The 20255-nt window shown below is 56.9% G+C and overlaps 1 protein-coding gene and 4 pseudogenes across 1 annotated transcript; 4 read left to right on the plus strand and 1 right to left on the minus strand.

Moving 5' to 3' along the window:
* The first annotated feature begins 3971 nt into the window (after positions 1 to 3971).
* Positions 3972 to 4660, plus strand: LOC134758921 (putative uncharacterized protein FLJ46235; annotated as a pseudogene).
* A 452-nt stretch (positions 4661 to 5112) lies between these two features.
* On the plus strand, positions 5113 to 6241 carry LOC134758922 (nascent polypeptide-associated complex subunit alpha, muscle-specific form-like; the record flags this gene model as incomplete). The annotated part of the gene is made up of 1 exon (XM_063708536.1): positions 5113 to 6241. A coding segment is annotated over one exon (822 nt), but the record flags the coding sequence as incomplete, so codon positions are not given.
* A 457-nt stretch (positions 6242 to 6698) lies between these two features.
* Positions 6699 to 7760, plus strand: LOC129523878 (putative uncharacterized protein FLJ46235; annotated as a pseudogene).
* Positions 7761 to 8439: 679 nt separating this feature from the next.
* LOC129523869 (putative uncharacterized protein FLJ44672) lies at positions 8440 to 10826 on the plus strand (annotated as a pseudogene).
* Positions 10827 to 11569: 743 nt separating this feature from the next.
* Positions 11570 to 19853, minus strand: LOC129523879 (protein capicua homolog; annotated as a pseudogene).
* Positions 19854 to 20255: the final 402 nt, after the last annotated feature.

The following is a 20255-nucleotide window of genomic DNA, read 5'->3' on the forward strand; positions in this document are numbered from 1 at the left end:
GTGTGAGCCCCTTGCCTCACACTGGCCCCTCCCACGCTGACCCCTTGCCTCACACCGGACCGTCCCAGGCAGAGAGAGGTCAGCGTGAGCCCCTTGCCTCACACCGGCCCCTCCCACCCTGACAGAGGTCGGTGTGAGCCCCTTGCCTCACACTGGCCCCTCCCATGCTGACCCCTTAGCTCACACCGGCTCCTCCCATGCCAGGAGAGGTCAGCGTGAGCCCCTTGCCTCACACCGACCCCTCCCACGCCAAGAGAGGTCAGCGTGAGCCCTTGCCTCACATTGGCCCCTCCCACGCTGAGAGAGGTCAGCGTGAGACCCTGCTTCAACAGGCCACCGTGAGGGACGAGCAGGGCCGCACGCAGGCTGCTGGGAGCAGGCAGGGACTTGGCCCCGGGAGGCCGCGGTGGGGCGAGAGCTGGGCCTGGAGACGCCCCTGGGAGGCAACAGCGGGGCCTGCAGACGCTGTTCTGCTGCCAGAGCTGGGACTGTACAGGCCACTGGGAGGCAGGATGTGGGCCTGAAGAGCTTGGCTGCAGAAACTTCGGGGTCTACAAACGCTGGCGGGAGCTGAGCCAAAAGAGCTTGCTTGCTGGGAGGCAGGAGCTGGTCCGAGAGATGCAGCCAGGAGGAACAGCTGGGCCTGCAGAGGCCGCCATGCGGGAGGCAGAGGCCGGGCCTCCTCAAGTCGGCCTCTCCAGACCCACTTGCAGCCTCCCGGCGTCCTCTCCGGGCCCGGCTCTTCCTCCCGGCTGCGTCTCCAGGCCCGACTGCTGCCTGCCAACAACCTCTTTGGACTCAGCGCCTGCCCATCTCCTGGCGGCCTTGGTCGGCCCACAGCTTCCTCAAGCCAAGCTCCCCAGGCCCAGGTCAGGCCTCACGGTGGCCTCTCCAGGATCAGCTCCTGCCCTCCGATGATGTCTCCAGGCCCCAAATGTTCTCCGGTCGGTGGGCTCCTCCACGCCCAGCTTGGGCCTCCCTGCAACCTCTGCAGGCCCAAGTCGTCCTGAAGTCGGCGTCTCCCGGCCCTGCCTCCCAGCAAGTAAGCAAGCTCTTTTGGCTCAACTCCTGCCCAGCTCCCAGCCGCCTTTGTAGGCCCCGAACTTTCTGAAGCCAAGCTCTTCGCGCCCGCCTACTGCCTCTCGGTGGCCTGTACAGGCCCAGCTCTGGCTGCAGAACAGCCTCTGCAGGCCCCGCTCTTGCCTCCCAGGGGCCTCTCCAGGCCCAGCTCTCGCCCCCACGGCAGCTTCCCGGGGCCAAGTCCCTGCCTGCCTCCCCGCAGCCCGCGTGCGGCCCAGTTCCTCCCTCACGGTGGCCTGTTGATGCCCAACTCATGCCTCTGGCACCCTGCCCAGAGGCGTGAGTCCCTGCCTCACACTGGCTCCTCCCACGCTGAGAGAGGTCGGCGTGAGCCCCTTGCCTCACACCGGCCCCTCCCACGCTGAGAGAGGTCCGCCTGAGCCCCTTGCCTCACACTGGCCCCTCCCACCCTGACAGAGGTCAGTGTGACCTCCTTGCCTCACACTGGCCCCTCCCACGCTGACCCCTTGCCTCACACCGGACCGTCCCAGGCAGAGAGAGGTCAGCGTGAGCCCCTTGCCTCACACCCGCCCCTTCCACACCGAGAGAGGTCAGCGTGAGCCCTTGCCTCACACTGGCCCCTCCCACGCTGAGAGAGGTCAGCGTGAGACCCTGCCTCAACAGGCCACCGTGAGGGACGAGCAGGGCCGCACGCAGGCTGCCAGGAGCAGGCAGGGACTTGGCCTCGGGAGGCCGCGGTGGGGCGAGAGCTGGGCCTGGAGACGCCCCTGGGAGGCAACAGCGGGGCCTGCAGACGCTGTTCTGCTGCCAGAGCTGGGACTGTACAGGCCACTGGGAGGCAGGATGTGGGCCTGAAGAGCTTGGCTGCAGAAACTTCGGGGTCTACAAACGCCGGCGGGAGCTGAGCCAAAAGAGCTTGCTTGCTGGGAGGCAGGAGCTGGGCCGAGAGATGCAGCCAGGAGGAACAGCTGGGCCTGCAGAGGCCGCCATGCGGGAGGCAGAGGCCGGGCCTCCTCAAGTCGGCCTCTCCAGACCCACTTGCAGCCTCCCGGCGTCCTCTCCGGGCCCGGCTCTTCCTCCCGGCTGCGTCTCCAGGCCCGACTGCTGCCTGCCAACAACCTCTTTGGACTCAGCGCCTGCCCATCTCCTGGCGGCCTTGGTCGGCCCACAGCTTCCTCAAGCCAAGCTCCCCAGGCCCAGGTCAGGCCTCACGGTGGCCTCTCCAGGATCAGCTCCTGCCCTCCGATGGTGTCTCCAGGCCCCAAATGGTCTCCGGTCGGTGGGCTCCTCCACGCCCAGCTTGGGCCTCCCTGCGACCTCTGCAGGCCCAAGTCGTCCTGAAGTCGACGTCTCCCGGCCCTGCCTCCCAGCAAGTAAGCAAGCTCTTTTGGCTCAACTCCTGCCCAGCTCCCAGCTGGCTTTGTAGGCCCCGAACTTTCTGAAGCCAAGCTCTTCGCGCCCGCCTACTGCCTCTCGGTCGCCTGTACAGGCCTAGCTGTGGCTATAGAACAGCCTCTGCAGGCCCCGCTCTTGCCTCCCAGGGGCCTCTCCAGGCCCAGCTCTCGCCCCCACGGCGGCCTCCTGGGGCCAAGTCCCTGCCTGCCTCCCCGCAGCCCGCGTGCGGCCCAGTTCCTCCCTCACGGTGGCCTGTTGATGCCCAACTCATGCCTCTGGCACCCTGCCCAGAGGCGGGAGTACCTGCCTCACACTGGCTCCTCCCACGCTGAGAGAGGTCAGCATGAGCTCTTGCCTCACGCCGGCCCCTGCCACGCTGACCCCTTGGCTCACACCGGCCCCTCCCACGCAGAGAGAGGTCAGCATGACCCCTTGCCTCACACCGGCCCCTCCCACGCTGAGAGAGGTCCGCATGAGCCCCTTGCCTCACACTGGTCCCTCCCACCCTTACAGAGGTCGGTGTGAGCCCCTTGCCTCACACTGGCCCCTGCCACGCTGACCCCTTGCCTCACACCGGACCGTCCCAGGCAGAGAGAGGTCAGCGTGAGCCCCTTGCCTCACACCGGCCCCTCCCACGCTGACAGAGGTCGGTGTGAGCCCCTTGCCTCACACTGGCCCCTCCCATGCTGACCCCTTAGCTCACACCGGCTCCTCCCATGCCAGGAGAGGTCAGCGTGAGCCCCTTGCCTCACACTGGCCCCTCCCATGCTGACCCCTTAGCTCACACCGGCTCCTCCCATGCCAGGAGAGGTCAGCGTGAGCCCCTTGCCTCACACCGACCCCTCCCACGCCAAGAGAGGTCAGCGTGAGCCCTTGCCTCACACTGGCCCCTCCCACGCTGAGAGAGGTCAGCGTGAGACCCTGCTTCAACAGGCCACCGTGAGGGACGAGCAGGGCCGCACGCAGGCTGCCGGGAGCAGGCAGGGACTTGGCCCCGGGAGGCCGCGGTGGGGCGAGAGCTGGGCCTGGAGACGCCCCTGGGAGGCAACAGCGGGGCCTGCAGACGCTGTTCTGCTGCCAGAGCTGGGACTGTACAGGCCACTGGGAGGCAGGATGTGGGCCTGAAGAGCTTGGCTGCAGAAACTTCGGGGTCTACAAACGCTGGCGGGAGCTGAGCCAAAAGAGCTTGCTTGCTGGGAGGCAGGAGCTGGGCCGAGAGATGCAGCCAGGAGGAACAGCTGGGCCTGCAGAGGCCGCCATGCGGGAGGCAGAGGCCGGGCCTCCTCAAGTCGGCCTCTCCAGACCCACTTGCAGCCTCCCGGCGTCCTCTCCAGGCCCGGCTCTTCCTCCCGGCTGCGTCTCCAGGCCCGACTGCTGCCTGCCAACAACCTCTTTGGACTCAGCGCCTGCCCATCTCCTGGCGGCCTTGGTCGGCCCACAGCTTCCTCAAGCCAAGCTCCCCAGTCCCAGGTCAGGCCTCACGGTGGCCTCTCCAGGATCAGCTCCTGCCCTCCGATGATGTCTCCAGGCCCCAAATGTTCTCCGGTCGGTGGGCTCCTCCACGCCCAGCTTGGGCCTCCCTGCGACCTCTGCAGGCCCAAGTCGTCCTGAAGTCGGCGTCTCCCGGCCCTGCCTCCCAGCAAGTAAGCAAGCTCTTTTGGCTCAACTCCTGCCCAGCTCCCAGCCGCCTTTGTAGGCCCCGAACTTTCTGAAGCCAAGCTCTTCGCGCCCGCCTACTGCCTCTCGGTGGCCTGTACAGGCCCAGCTCTGGCTGCAGAACAGCCTCTGCAGGCCCCGCTCTTGCCTCCCAGGGGCCTCTCCAGGCCCAGCTCTCGCCCCCACGGCGGCCTCCTGGGGCCAAGTCCCTGCCTGCCTCCCCGCAGCCCGCGTGCGGCCCAGTTCCTCCCTCACGGTGGCCTGTTGATGCCCAACTCATGCCTCTGGCACCCTGCCCAGAGGCGGGAGTACCTGCCTCACACTGGCTCCTCCCACGCTGAGAGAGGTCGGCATGAGCCCTTGCCTCACGCCGGCCCCTGCCACGCTGAGAGAGGTCGGCGTGAGCCCCTTGCCTCACACTGGCCCCTCCCACGCTGACCCCTTGGCTCACACCGGCCCCTCCCACGCAGAGAGAGGTCAGCGTGACCCCTTGCCTCACACCGGCCTCTCCCACGCTGAGAGAGGTCCGCATGAGCCCCTTGCCTCACACTGGTCCCTCCCACCCTGACAGAGGTCGGTGTGACTTCCTTGCCTCACACTGGCCCCTCCCACGCTGACCCCTTGCCTCACACCGGACCGTCCCAGGCAGAGAGAGGTCAGCGTGAGCCCCTTGCCTCACACCCGCCCCTTCCACACCGAGAGAGGTCAGCGTGAGCCCTTGCCTCACACTGGCCCCTCCCACGCTGAGAGAGGTCAGCGTGAGACCCTGCCTCAACAGGCCACCGTGAGGTACGAGCAGGGCGGCACGCAGGCTGCCAGGAGCAGGCAGGGACTTGGCCCCGGGAGGCCGCGGTGGGGCGAGAGCTGGGCCTGGAGACGCCCCTGGGAGGCAACAGCGGGGCCTGCAGACGCTGTTCTGCTGCCAGAGCTGGGACTGTACAGGCCACTGGGAGGCAGGATGTGGGCCTGAAGAGCTTGGCTGCAGAAACTTCGGGGTCTACAAACGCCGGCGGGAGCTGAGCCAAAAGAGCTTGCTTGCTGGGAGGCAGGAGCTGGGCCGAGAGATGCAGCCAGGAGGAACAGCTGGGCCTGCAGAGGCCGCCATGCGGGAGGCAGAGGCCGGGCCTCCTCAAGTCGGCCTCTCCAGACCCACTTGCAGCCTCCCGGCGTCCTCTCCGGGCCCGGCTCTTCCTCCCGGCTGCGTCTCCAGGCCCGACTGCTGCCTGCCAACAACCTCTTTGGACTCAGCGCCTGCCCATCTCCTGGCGGCCTTGGTCGGCCCACAGCTTCCTCAAGCCAAGCTCCCCAGGCCCAGGTCAGGCCTCACGGTGGCCTCTCCAGGATCAGCTCCTGCCCTCCGATGGTGTCTCCAGGCCCCAAATGGTCTCCGGTCGGTGGGCTCCTCCACGCCCAGCTTGGGCCTCCCTGCGACCTCTGCAGGCCCAAGTCGTCCTGAAGTCGACGTCTCCCGGCCCTGCCTCCCAGCAAGTAAGCAAGCTCTTTTGGCTCAACTCCTGCCCAGCTCCCAGCTGGCTTTGTAGGCCCCGAACTTTCTCGAGCCAAGCTCTTCGCGCCCGCCTACTGCCTCTCGGTCGCCTGTACAGGCCTAGCTGTGGCTATAGAACAGCCTCTGCAGGCCCCGCTCTTGCCTCCCAGGGGCCTCTCCAGGCCCAGCTCTCGCCCCCACGGCGGCCTCCTGGGGCCAAGTCCCTGCCTGCCTCCCCGCAGCCCGCGTGCGGCCCAGTTTCTCCCTCACGGTGGCCTGTTGATGCCCAACTCATGCCTCTGGCACCCTGCCCAGAGGCGGGAGTACCTGCCTCACACTGGCTCCTCCCACGCTGAGAGAGGTCGGCGTGAGCCCCTTGCCTCACACTGGCCCCTGCCACGCTGACCCCTTGGCTCACACCGGCCCCTCCCACCTAGAGAGAGGTCAGCATGACCCCTTGCCTCACACCGGCCCCTCCCACGCTGAGAGAGGTCCGCATGAGCCCCTTGCCTCACACTGGTCCCTCCCACCCTTACAGAGGTCGGTGTGAGCCCCTTGCCTCACACTGGCCCCTCCCACGCTGACCCCTTGCCTCACACCGGACCGTCCCAGGCAGAGAGAGGTCAGCGTGAGCCCCTTGCCTCACACCGGCCCCTCCCACGCTGACAGAGGTCGGTGTGAGCCCCTTGCCTCACACTGGCCCCTCCCATGCTGACCCCTTAGCTCACACCGGCTCCTCCCATGCCAGGAGAGGTCAGCGTGAGCCCCTTGCCTCACACCGACCCCTCCCACGCCAAGAGAGGTCAGCGTGAGCCCTTGCCTCACACTGGCCCCTCCCACGCTGAGAGAGGTCAGCGTGAGACCCTGCTTCAACAGGCCACCGTGAGGGACGAGCAGGGCCGCACGCAGGCTGCCGGGAGCAGGCAGGGACTTGGCCCCGGGAGGCCGCGGTGGGGCGAGAGCTGGGCCTGGAGACGCCCCTGGGAGGCAACAGCGGGGCCTGCAGACGCTGTTCTGCTGCCAGAGCTGGGACTGTACAGGCCACTGGGAGGCAGGATGTGGGCCTGAAGAGCTTGGCTGCAGAAACTTCGGGGTCTACAAATGCCGGCGGGAGCTGAGCCAAAAGAGCTTGCTTGCTGGGAGGCAGGAGCTGGGCCGAGAGATGCAGCCAGGAGGAACAGCTGGGCCTGCAGAGGCCGCCATGCGGGAGGCAGAGGCCGGGCCTCCTCAAGTCGGCCTCTCCAGACCCACTTGCAGCCTCCCGGCGTCCTCTCCGGGCCCGGCTCTTCTTCCCGGCTGCGTCTCCAGGCCCGACTGCTGCCTGCCAACAACCTCTTTGGACTCGGCGCCTGCCCATCTCCTGGCGGCCTTGGTCGGCCCACAGCTTCCTCAAGCCAAGCTCCCCAGGCCCAGGTCAGGCCTCACGGTGGCCTCTCCAGGATCAGCTCCTGCCCTCCGATGGTGTCTCCAGGCCCCAAATGGTCTCCGGTCGGTGGGCTCCTCCACGCCCAGCTTGGGCCTCCCTGCGACCTCTGCAGGCCCAAGTCGTCCTGAAGTCGACGTCTCCCGGCCCTGCCTCCCAGCAAGTAAGCAAGCTCTTTTGGCTCAACTCCTGCCCAGCTCCCAGCTGGCTTTGTAGGCCCCGAACTTTCTCGAGCCAAGCTCTTCGCGCCCGCCTACTGCCTCTCGGTCGCCTGTACAGGCCTAGCTGTGGCTATAGAACAGCCTCTGCAGGCCCCGCTCTTGCCTCCCAGGGGCCTCTCCAGGCCCAGCTCTCGCCCCCACGGCGGCCTCCTGGGGCCAAGTCCCTGCCTGCCTCCCCGCAGCCCGCGTGCGGCCCAGTTTCTCCCTCACGGTGGCCTGTTGATGCCCAACTCATGCCTCTGGCACCCTGCCCAGAGGCGGGAGTACCTGCCTCACACTGGCTCCTCCCACGCTGAGAGAGGTCGGCATGAGCCCTTGCCTCACGCCGGCCCCTGCCACACTGAGAGAGGTCGGCGTGAGCCCCTTGCCTCACACTGGCCCCTCCCACGCTGACCCCTTGCCTCACACCGGCCCCTCCCATGCAGAGAGAGGTCAGCATGACCCCTTGCCTCACACCGGCCCCTCCCACGCTGAGAGAGGTCCGCATGAGCCCCTTGCCTCACACTGGTCCCTCCCACCCTTACAGAGGTCAGTGTGAGCCCCTTGCCTCACACTGGCTCCTCCCACACTGACCCCTTGCCTCACACTGGACCGTCCGAGGCAGAGAGAGGTCAGCGTGAGCCCCTTGCCTCACACCGGCCCCTCCCACCCTGACAGAGGTCGGTGTGAGCCCCTTGCCTCACACTGGCCCCTCCCACGCTGACCCCTTGGCTCACACCGGCCCCTCCCACGCAGAGAGAGGTCAGCGTGACCCCTTGCCTCACACCGGCCCCTCCCACGCTGAGAGAGGTCCGCATGAGCCCCTTGCCTCACACTGGTCCCTCCTACCCTTACAGAGGTCGGTGTGAGCCCGTTGCCTCACACTGGCCCCTCCCACGCTGACCCCTTGCCTCACACCGGACCGTCCCAGGCAGAGAGAGGTCAGCGTGAGCCCCTTGCCTCACACTGGCCCCTCCCATGCTGACCCCTTAGCTCACACCGGCTCCTCCCATGCCAGGAGAGGTCAGCGTGAGCCCCTTGCCTCACACCGACCCCTCCCACGCCAAGAGAGGTCAGCGTGAGCCCTTGCCTCACACTGGCCCCTCCCACGCTGAGAGAGGTCAGCGTGAGACCCTGCTTCAACAGGCCACCGTGAGGGACGAGCAGGGCCGCACGCAGGCTGCCGGGAGCAGGCAGGGACTTGGCCCCGGGAGGCCGCGGTGGGGCGAGAGCTGGGCCTGGAGACGCCACTGGGAGGCAACAGCGGGGCCTGCAGACGCTGTTCTGCTGCCAGAGCTGGGACTGTACAGGCCACTGGGAGGCAGGATGTGGGCCTGAAGAGCTTGGCTGCAGAAACTTCGGGGTCTACAAACGCCGGCGGGAGCTGAGCCAAAAGAGCTTGCTTGCTGGGAGGCAGGAGCTGGGCCGAGAGATGCAGCCAGGAGGAACAGCTGGGCCTGCAGAGGCCGCCATGCGGGAGGCAGAGGCCGGGCCTCCTCAAGTCGGCCTCTCCAGACCCACTTGCAGCCTCCCGGCGTCCTCTCCGGGCCCAGCTCTTCCTCCCGGCTGCGTCTCCAGGCCCGACTCCGGCCTCCCAACAACGTCCTTGGAGTCAGCTCCCGCCCAGCTCCCAGTGGCTCTGGTAGGCCCACAACTTCCTGAAGCCAAGCTCCCCAGTCCCAGGTCAGGCCTCACGGTGGCCTCGCCAGGCTCAGCTGCTGCCCTCCGACGGCATCTCCAGTTCCCAAACGGCCTCCGGTCGGTTGGCTCCTCTAGGCCCAGCTTGGGCCTCCCGGCGGCCTCTGCAGGCCCAAATCGTGCTGAAGTCGGCCTCTCCATGCCCAGTTCCAGCCTCCCAGTGGCGTCTGCAGGCCTAAGTCGTCCTCAAGTTGGCCTGGAAGTGGGCCTGGAAGAGCTGCAAGTTGGCCTCCCCGGTCCCAGCTCCGTCCTCTCGGCGGCCTCTCTAGGTGCAAAACTTCCTCGAGTCAGCCTCTCCAGGCCCAGCTTCTCCTGCCTCCCAGTGGCCTCTTTCTGCCCAGCCCATCTCATGGCTCTCAGCAGCCTTCCCAGGCCCCACTTTTGACTTTTGGTGGCCTCTTCAGTCCCAGAACTTGACCTCCGGTCAGCCTTTGCAGGCCCGGCTTCCTGCCTCTCGAAGGCCTGCACGGGCCCAGCCTCGGCCTCACAGCGGACTCTCCACGCCCAGCTAGCTCTCGCCTCACTGCGGCCTCCCCAGTTGAACGCCCCTGCCTTTCAGCCGCTTTGGCAGGCCCAGCTCCTGCCTGCCAGTGGCCTTTTTAGGCGCAGCTCATTCCTCACAACGGCCTTTCCAGGCCCCGTTTTTCCCTTCCGGCAGCCCCTTGGCCTCTAATTTGTTTATCTTTTGTGTATAAATCCCAAAATGTGGAATTTGGAATATTGCTACCATTATGTAAATATTTTTGTATGTAATTTATTTGGAGTGAGTTTCTGCACCAAGCCCGAATTTTTTATTTTAGTTTCCTTATTATTTGGTGTTAAACAGGTTTAATGACGGTCATGGCAACTTTTTGGCACAATGGAAAATACCGCCCATGATCAACGTGCTCTGTTCTGGGGAAGGGGGCAAAGGCAGGGTGAATCACTTTCTTAAAAAGTACAGCTCAAGTTGGGAGTGCAGAGAGAATGGGGAGAAAACCCTCCTGCTGCCTGTGTCGAAGTGCAGGAGCCCCCACCCCCATACTCACCTGAGTCCAGCCCCTCTGGGGAAAGAAGGGGTGCATGAACTCCCGCTAGTCCACAGGCGCCTCCCTGTGGCCCAAGGCCCTCTTCACACTCCATCTTGTAGCCCCAACAGGAGCTATTTTCCAAAAAGTGAAAAGCTCTGAAGGTCCCACACTTCATGGTATGTACAGGGGCTCGGAGGAGGGAAACTGCCCAGCTTTCCCCCGGCACAGCTGCAGGGCTAGGGGGTATAGATAAGAGGAGCAGGCCTTGGCCAGGTGTGGTGGCTCACGCCTGTAATCCCAGCACTTTGGGAGGTGGAGGCAGGTGGATCACGATGTCAGGAGATCGAAATCAGTTTGGCCAAGATGATGAAGCCCCGTCTGTACTAAAAATACAAAAATTAGCCGGACGTGGTAGCGTGCACCTGTAATCCCAGCTACCCGGAAGGCTGAGGCAGGAGAATGGCATGAACCCGGCAGGAATAGGTTGCAGTGAGCCAAGATCGCACCGCTGCACTCCAGCCTGGGCGACAGAGCAAGACTCCGTCTCAAAAAAGAGAGGCAGACCTTATTCCATCCCAAACTGAAAGGATTAAATGGCTTTACCCAGGAGAAGATAACCATCCTGCCCTCCATTGCTACCCCCACATACTGTCCATGTTCTCAGGGGGTACTGTGAGTCCTGGGATCTTCTTTGGGGTCACCCACCTGCCTGTGGTAGTTATGGAGACCCCCAGGTGTTGAGGCAGGGCTGGGGTGTCCCCTTCCAGCCAGGCTGTCAAGGCCCCAACTCTGGGGCAGAGGCAGTGGCAGGGCAGCCAGGGTTGCACCAGAGCCTGAGCAGGGTGAGGTGGGGTCAGACAGGGCTGGGAGTCAGGGCAGGGGCAGCAGCAGTGGACCTGCTATGCACACATCTTCTTCTCCTAGGTTTGTGTGCAGAACATCCTGTTCATGCTGCCCCAGCGGCTTCAGTTGGCACCTGCCCCAGTCCAGCCTCTGGGACACATGCAGTGGCTCCCAGCGGCCCTGCACTCACCACCAGCATCCGTTTCACCTGCAGTTGAAGATCCTTGAGGTGCCCAGAAGATCATGCAGTCATCAGTCCCACGGAGCAGCCCGCGAGGCTGAGGCTTCTCCCACTGGACCGCCCCCCAACTGGCACCACTGCTGCCCCTGCCCCTTCTCTCAGCCTCACGTGACTCTCCGGCAGAGGCAGTGGTGGGGCAGCCAGGGCAGCGTCAGAGTCTGAGCCAGGTGAGGTGGGATCAGGACCCCCACAGGGCTGGGAGTCAGGGCAGGGGCAGAACAAACCTTGGAGGGGAGGATGTGTGCATAGTGGGCCTGGAGGGCGGCTGTGGCCTAGTGGACGGGAAGAAGCAGTGGGCCTGGAAGAGCTGCATGATCAGGGCCGGCACTGGTCCAGGGCGCGTGCAGTGAAGAGGACACTGCCTTCTTGGTCTCCGGTTCCCTGAGCCCATCCCCGGCTTCTCCCACCTGTACAGGAAAAGGGGAAGCTGTCCCCATCACACATGGCACACTTGGGGGTGTTGGGCTTTGGGCTGCAGCTGGAGCATCTTCTTATCTTGCATTTGAGCGTGGTGGGGTCCTCCAGTGCGGGATCCATGTCCGTGGGGTTCCCTCTGCCCCGACCCCCAAAGCCCAGTCAGTTTCTCCTCTTCAGGCTCTTCCCCCCGGGTGGCTCAGCCCAGCTCCTGCCTAGGAAAGCCTTAGTGTTGGGAGGGACCATGATGACTGAGGAGCCTCGTAGCTCCAGGTTGCCCACACTTTCAGGTCTCTTGCACCAGAAGGTGGCAGGATCCATTGGGAGGAAACAGGTCGCCTTGGAAGGCGTCCCTGGGCCCCCATCCCCAGGGGTAGGGGCCATAGGGGGCCCGCTCTGCTGCCCTGACCAGATTCCTGGGCTTTGAAGGCTCCTGGGCCCAGTAAGGAGGTGGGTGCCAAGGTTGAGGAGGAAGCATAGGAGTGTGTAGGAGGAGGACGGGGTGGGACCATAGACTTTGCCAAAAACTGCAGGTGGATCGGGGGACCCTGGGGGCTCAGGATCCAGCAAGGGGCAGCAGGAGTAAAGGAATGACAGGTGCAAATACCTTCCCACCAAAGCCCTTGTTGCCCTCTGGCTCCTCCCCAGAGTCGTCCCCACTCTCAGTCGGTCACTCACTCCTTGAACTTGAGATCAGTGTCAATGGTGCTAAAGCCGTCATCAGCAATGACATCATCACCTCTCCTCCTCATGGATGACCATGGGCTCCTCGTCACTCACTGTGTCCTCACTGGCCATGTGCTGGGAATGAGCAGCTCAGGTGGGCAGCAGCAGGGCTGCCCACTGGTTACCTCCCTCACCAGGGGCCGCAAAGTGGCCTGGAGCTCCATACTGAGTAGAAGGCTTTGGGCCAGAGTATGATGCAGTGCCAGACACCACCTGTGTCAGTTCCTGTAGTGCCTGATGGTCTATTTCCCTGCTGTCCAGGCTGTGTACCCGCCTGTGGGAGAAGGCTTGGGCCAGGCTGAGCCAGGTTCCCTGACTGTGTGCAGACGTCCTGCCCCACAGAAGCTGCTCCTTGGTATCCAAGCTCTGGAGTGTCTGGGCTGCAACTGACAGGAGTTCAGAGGACACCCCAGGGGCAGTGGCAGTGCCCATCTGTGATATGCTCTGCTCCCACGAGCCCTTGTACACTCCTGCTAGCCCCTGGCTTGTGGGCTTGGCCTCTGAGCTGGACTTCTTTCGGTCCTTGTTGCAAGTGGGCCACCTTCACTTGGAAGGCCAGGTCGTGGTACTTCTGCATCTCATTGGGCCCCAGGGTGTACCACCGCTTGCTCAGGGTCTGGCTGACGGTCCAGTTATCCTGGTTGGGGTGACCCTGGTGCGCCCTGCCAGAGCCTGGTGCCGCTTGCTGAAGATCATGACCACCACTCATGGGCCACCGGATGTGGTCCTTGTCCCATTTGTTGGGGCTGCATCCATCCTTCTCAGAAGATGAGTCCTGTTCCTTGCACAGGGCACTGAGGGACTGGGCCTGACATCATCTGAGTGGTAGAGGCAACTGGGTGTCAGGAGACATGACGGAGAGGAAAGCATCATCGTGGTCATTCTCTGTCTCACTGTCCAGCAGGGACTCCCCTGAGGGGCCCAGGGCTCCTCCTCCATGGTGGGAGGTGGGCTTTTACCAGGTTCCACCACCCCCAAAGTGTGTGGGGTTCCGGGCCCTGGGCTTTCAGGGCAGGTGGCTCCAGGGGGCCGCCCAGCGTCAACACTCCCTGTCCCACCTGGTGGACGCTCATGAGCAACAGCTGCCAAGTTGGCAGGTTGTTTGCTCTGGTTGGAGGCCACTGAGTGACTGGCAGGTTGCCGGGCCTCGTGTGGCTGCAGGGAGGGGTCAGGAAGGGGACGGAGTACCAGGGAAACATGGCCACAGAGCGAGGTTCCACATTCCTCCACATGAACATGCTGACGCCACGGGAGGCCTCGCTGGACGCAGGCCTGTGGACCGAGTACTTGGTCCAGGCAGGGGGTTCCTGGCAGGGGCTCACACCTCCTCAGCCCCCTCCTCAGCCAAGGTGGCTTGGGCCCAGAGAAGGAGGGGTTGGAGAGGAGCAGAAGGCCAGGCCTCATGTTTTGTTTTTTTTGTTGTTGTTTTGTTTTTTGATTTTGAAATGTAGTTGGACTCTTGTCACCCAGGCTGGAGTGCAGTGGCACGATCTCAGTGGCCTGCATACCTGGCTAATTTTTTGTATTTTTACTAGAGGTGGGGTTTCACCATGTTGGCCAGGCTGGTCTTGACCTCCTGACCTCAGGTGATCCACCCACCTCGGCCTCCCAAAATGGGATTACAGGCATGAGCCACCGCTCCCAACTTCATTCATTTTTACTTGAAAAACTCCCTTAAGCATTTTTTTAAGGTAGACCTAGTGGTCCTGAATGCCCTCAGCTTTGTTTGTCAAGGAAACACGTTATTTCTTCTTTCTTTCTGAAGGACAGCTTTGTCAGACATAGTATTAGTTGCTGGCAGTTTTTTTCTTTCAGCACTTTGAATGTATTATTCGATTCTGTCCTGACCTGCAAAGTTTCTTTAACTTTTGACTATTTGATTATATTGTGACTTGTTGAGTATCTATTTGGTTTGAACCTCTTTAGGAATCTTTAAGCTTCATGGATTTAGATGTCTAAATCTTTCCCATGATTTAGGCAGTTTTCAGCCATTCTTTAAATAAGCTTTCTTCTCCTTTCTCTACTTTCCTTCTCAAACTCCCATAACCTGACAATGGTTTGCCTAATGGTGTCTTGTTGGCTTTCTTTTCTCTTTCTCTTTTTTCTTTCTTTTTTTTTTTTTTTTTTTTTTTTGAGACAGAGTTGTGCTCTGTCACCCAGGCTGGAGTGCAATGTGTGGTCTCGGCTCACATTGCACTCCAACCTCCGCCTCCTGGGTTCAAGCGATTCTCCTGCCTCAGCCTCCCAAGTAGCTGGGACTACAGGTGTGTGCCACCACACCCGGCTAATTTTTGTATTTTTAGTAGAGATGGGGTTTTGTCATGTTGGCCAGGCTAGTCTTGAACTCCTGACCTCTTAATCTGCCTGCCTCGGCCTCCCAAAGTGTTGGGATTACAGGCTTGAGCCACCATGCCCAGCATTCTTTTCTCTTTTTTACTCCTTTTTTCTTTGTCCTCTGACTGGATAATTTCAGAAGATCTATATTCAAGTTTACAGATTCTCTCTCCTGTTGAAGTTTACTATTGTGTTTTATCACCCAGTCTGGTCTTGAACTCCTGGGCTCAAGCGATCCTCCCACCTTGGCCTCCCAAAATGCTGAGTTTACAAGCATGAGCCACTGCATCCAGTCAGTCCCAGCACTTTGGGAAGCTGAGGTGGGAGGATCACTAGAGCTCAGGAGTTTGAGACCAGCCTGGGCAACATACTGAGACCTTGTCTCTATTAAAAAAAAAAAAAAAAAAAAAAGCCTTTGGGAGGCCAAAGCAGGAGGATCACCTGAGGTCAGGAGTTCGAGACCAGGCTGGCCAACATGGCAAAACCCCATCTCTACTAAAAATACAAAAATTAGCCAGGTGTGGTGGCACACGCCTGTAGTGGTGGTGCATGCCTGTAGTCCCAGCTACTCAAGAGGCTGAGGCAGGAGAATCACTTGAACTGGGAGATGGAGGTTGCAGTGAGCCCAGATCGCACCAGTGCACTCCAGCCTGGGCAACAGAGTGAGACTCCATCTTATAAAAGGAAAAAAGAAAGAAAAGAAAAATTCCGTATCTGAGTGTTTACTCCTGAGTTTTTGAGATTGTTATTAAGATCATGCTCTACTGTGATGATTTGGGTTTGTTTGATAATCAGAAAAAAGCATATTCTTTTGGGTGTTCAGCCACACTGTGCTTTGGTGTCACAACTGCACATTGGTTTCACAGCTGCAGGACAAGTTCGAGCATCTTAAAATGATTCAACAGGAGGAGATAAGGAAGCTCAAGGAAGAGAAAAAACAACTGGAAGGAGAAATCATAGATTTTTATAAAATGAAAGCTGTCTCTGAAGCACTGCAGACTCAGCTGAGCACTGATACAAAGAAAGAGAAGCATCGTAAGAAGCAATAGTTTCTGTTACTATTCTGAGAGCCTTATCATTCTACATCCCATCTTCCTGTGAGATTGTCTTTGTAGCATTTAACTCTAATTGCAGTTCTCATTTTAAAAAATTGGCTTGCTTATTGTATATTTTCCCCAACTAAAGCGTGAACTCCTAGCAGGGCGTGGTGGCTCATGCCTGTAATCTCAGCACTGTGGGAGGCCGAGGTGGGTCGACTACCTGAGGTTAGGAGTTCGAGACCAGCCTGACCAACATGATGAAACGCTGTCTCTACTAAAAATACAAAAATTAGCCAGGCATGGTGGCCGGGACCTGTAATCCCAGCTACTTGGGAGGCTGAGGCAGTAGAATCACTTGAACCCCGGAGGTGGAGGTTGCAGTGAGCCGAGATCTCACCATTACACTCCAGCCTGGGCGACAAGAGCAAAACTCCATCTCAAAAAAAAAAAAAAAAAAAGGGTGAACTCCTTGAAGGCAGGTCCTGTGTCCATCTTTTCAGATTCTGTATCCCAGCACTTAGGACATAGACAAACACGAACATGACAATCAATATTTGCCAAAATGAAAAAAACAAAAGAAACATGTAACATATGTGAAAGGAGCTGGTTAGGTGGAGAAATTTCTTTACCATAGTCTTGCTTGTGGATCCAGTAGTGACTTTTACATTTTATATCTAAATAGAAGCGGGAGGCTTTGTTGGGGACTCATAGGCATAAAATATTATGTTATTTATTATAGAGTTAAATGCTACAAAGACAAATCTAATTAATAGGCCTATTTTCCTTTTTAAATTCTACTCATAATTTCTTCATAGTTTTTATGATAAAAGGTTGGATTTTGATTAGAACTCCCATGATTTTGTGTCAGAATTAAAACTGATATTAGAATAAATAATTCAAAAGCTAGAGAAAGAGTACAATGAAAAGCCATGAGTTGCATTTGAATTATATTATGTCTTACAGATTTGAGGTATATGCTAAAGTTACCAAAGTTGTAGAAAATAAGGCCGGGCATTGTGGCTCACATGTGTAATTCCAGCACTTTGGGAGGCTGAGGTGGGCAGATCATTTGAGGTCAGGAGTTTGAGACCAGCCCAGCCAACATGGTGAAACTCCATCTGTACTAATAGTACAAAAATTAGCCAGGCATGACGGTGTGCACCTGTAGTCCTTGCTACTCAGAAAGCTGAGGCAGGAGAATCGCTTGTACTCAGGAGGCAGAGGTTGCAGTGAGCAGAGATTGTGCCACTGCACTCCAGCCTGTGTGACAGAGTGCTGTGAGTCACCACACCTGGTATGAGCCACCGTGCCTGACCCACAATGACTTTTATACATGTTGTTAAATCATCTTACAGATTTTATAATTTGGGGGAAGAAAAGTTTTACTAAATGGTCTTTTAATGGAAACTCTACAAGAACCAGAATCTTTGCTTTGTTCACTTATGTATCCATTCCTAGGCCTAGAAAAATGTCTGACACATAGCGGCAATTATTCATTGAATAAATGGACCCAGCGATAGTACATTAGCTATGCTATATGCATACATTAAAGATGTAGATTATTGACTTTCAAAAGATAATTAATGTAACTTCTTACTGCTTCTGAACATGTTTGTGAGTTATATTGCTGAGGGACCTTTATCTTCTCATTCTTTCATCTTAACCCAATGTTATAAAATTGAAATCACCAATATTATTCCATATCTAAAATTAATATCTACCTTGTAAAAAATATCACTCTGCTGCATTTGAGAATAGACTTTTTAGGTAATAATGATGCAATCCATAGGGTTTTCTGGGGGCACAGAAGGAGTCATGCTAACAGAACATTTTATTTTCTATTTTCCCAGAGCTGTAAAACATGAAATTATGATAGTATAAGGCATATTTTTACTCTTTTTATAATGTTTTCTAAAAAAAATTAGTGTTTGTTCCCTATATAACTTTTAACTTTGTAGGTAAATATTTGTCTCTTTCAGCTCCAGTTTTATGTGAAATAGAGTTTTCAGATTTATGTAGCATGGAAAGTTTTAATACGTCAGAGTTACTGATTTTTGCCTATCATTTTCTCAATTATTTATTTCTTTTTTATCTTTAGTTGATTTTTTTGTAGTGACACGTTTTGTTTCTAGTCTCATTTCCTTTTGTTTATATTCTATGTATATTTTGTTTTTGGTTACTATGAGAATTACATATAACATCCTAGAGTTATAACATTTTAATTTGAATTTATTTCAACTTAAGTTCAATCACATACCAAAATTGTACTGCTATATATAGCTCTACTCTTTTTATGTTATTGATGTAACAAATTATATCTTTATTCATTGTATACCAGCTAACAGATTTACAATTACATTTTATGCATTTGCCTTTTAAATTATGTAGAAAATAAAAAGCAGAGTTACAAACCAAAATTACAATAGGACTGTTTTTATGTTTGTTTATGTATTTACCTTTACCAGAGAGCTTTGTATATTCATACAGCTTGCTTAGTTACTTATATAGTTATTGCCTAGAGTTCATTTATTTCAACTTGAAGGACTTAACACTTCTTGAATGGCAAATTCAGGGATAAATGGATTTTTTTCAGTTTAAAAAAAAAATCTGGAAATGTCTTAATTTCTCCCTCATTTTTGAAGGATAAGTTTTCCAGCTGTAGATTTCTCAATTGACAGGTTTCTTCATTATTTTAAATATATAATCCACTGCCTACTGGCCTTCAAGGTTTCTGCCAAGAAATCAGCTGCTAATGTTATCTGGATCCCTATCTGTGAGAGTTGCTCTTCTCTCTGAGTTTTCAACATTCTCACATTGTCTTTTTTGTTTGTTTGTTTTTTGAGACAAAGTCCTGCCCTGTCACCCAGGCTGGAGTGCAGTGGTGTGATCTCAGCTCACTGAAACCTCTGTCTCCTGGATTCAAGTGATTCTCCCATCTAAGCCTCCCAAGTAGCTGGGGCTACAGGCATGTGCCACCATGCCCAGCTAATTTCTTTGTATTTTTAGTAGAGATGGGGTTTTGTCATGTTGCCCAGGCTGGTCACAAACTCCTGGCCTCAAGGAATCTGCCCAGGATTACCATTTACCCAGCAATCTCATTACTTGATATAGACCCAAAAGAAAATAAATCATTCTACCAAAAATGCACATGCACTTGTATGTTTGTCACAGCACTGTTCACAATAGTAAAGACATGGAGTCAACTTAGATGCCCATCAATGGTGGACTGGATAAAGAAAATGTGGTACATATACACTGTAAAATACTACACAGCCATAAAAAAGAATGTGACTTTTGCAGCAACATGGACGCAGCTAGAGGCCATGATCCTAAGAGAATTAACATAGAAACAGAAAACCAAATGCTGCATGTTCTTACTTACAAGTGGGACATATGGACATACATTGGGTACATATGGACATAAAGATGGGGACAGCAGACACAAGGTACTACTGGAGGGGGCAGAGGGAACAGAAGGGGAAGGCAAGGGCAGAAAAGCCACGTATTGGGTACTATGCTTACTATCTGGGTGATGGGATCATTCATACCCCCAACCTCAGCATCACATGATACACTCATGTAACAAACCTGCATATGTACTCTCTTTATCCAGTCTCTGCTCTGTCCCCACATTGCCTTCTCTTTGTTTTTTTTTTTTTGTTTGTTTTTTTGAGATGGAGTTTCGCTCTTGTTGTGCAGGCCAGAGTGCAATGGCACGATCTCAGCCCATGGCAACCTCTGCTTCCCGAGTTCAAGCGATTCTCCTGCCTCAGCCTCTGGAGTAGCTGGGATTACAGGCATGTGCCACCACGCCTGGCTAATTTTGGATTTTTAGTAGAGATGGAATTTCTCCATATTGGTCAGGCTGGTCTTGAACTCCCGGCCTTAGATTATCCTCCCACCTCAGCCTCCCAAAGTGCTGAGATTACAGACGTGAGCCACTGCGCCCAGCCTTAATCAGATTTTTCTAAAAACCAAGTGGGAAATCTCCTGGGGTCCCCAAGGTAGATTCGGCCCCTGGACCATATCTTGTGGTTTTCAGAATGAGAGGCTGGAGGGGGTCCTCAGCCTGTCTCTTCAGCAGCAACAGCGCTCTCAGCCACAAAAGGGGGATATGTGCTCAGGAACATCAGCCCCAAAACTGGAAATCTCAGCCCTGGCACTTGGTGCTGGCAGCTCTCACTCAGATCACCCTTAGTCACTCCTAGCTTTATTGCTTACTGCTCAGCGTGCCTCTTGGAAACCTTGGTTCATGAGGGAAAAAAAAGAACTCACATGCTCACTCTTGCACCATTCTGCCCGAACTTGTCTGCCCTCATGTTGCAGCCTTGGGCTTTGCAGGTCATCGCCCCCAGCCTCACACCCTTCACCAATGTCCCATCATTGCCCAGGACCCATAAGGCCTGTCGGGCCCGGGATGTCCTGGTCCAGCTTCCGGCCTCCTTCCCTGTCACCTGCCACCCCACACTCTCTGTTTTTGGACAGCAGTGGCCTTATGTCAGGTGCAATTGTGATCACTCACCTCAGCCACCGGCAGAACTTCCTGCATGCTGCTTTTTTCCTTTTTTTTTTTTTTTTTTTTTTTTTTGAGATAGAGTCTTGCTCTGTTGCCCAGGCTGGAGTGCAGTGGTGTGATCTTAACTCATGGCAACCTCCGCCTCCCGGGTTCAAGCAATTCTCGTTCCTCAGCCTCCCAAGTAGCTGGGACTACAGGCACCCACCACCATGCCCGGATAGTTTTTTGTGTT

The sequence above is a fragment of the Gorilla gorilla genome, chromosome 6, assembly GCF_029281585.2.
Source record: "Gorilla gorilla gorilla isolate KB3781 chromosome 6, NHGRI_mGorGor1-v2.1_pri, whole genome shotgun sequence".
Lineage (NCBI taxonomy): Eukaryota > Metazoa > Chordata > Mammalia > Primates > Hominidae > Gorilla > Gorilla gorilla.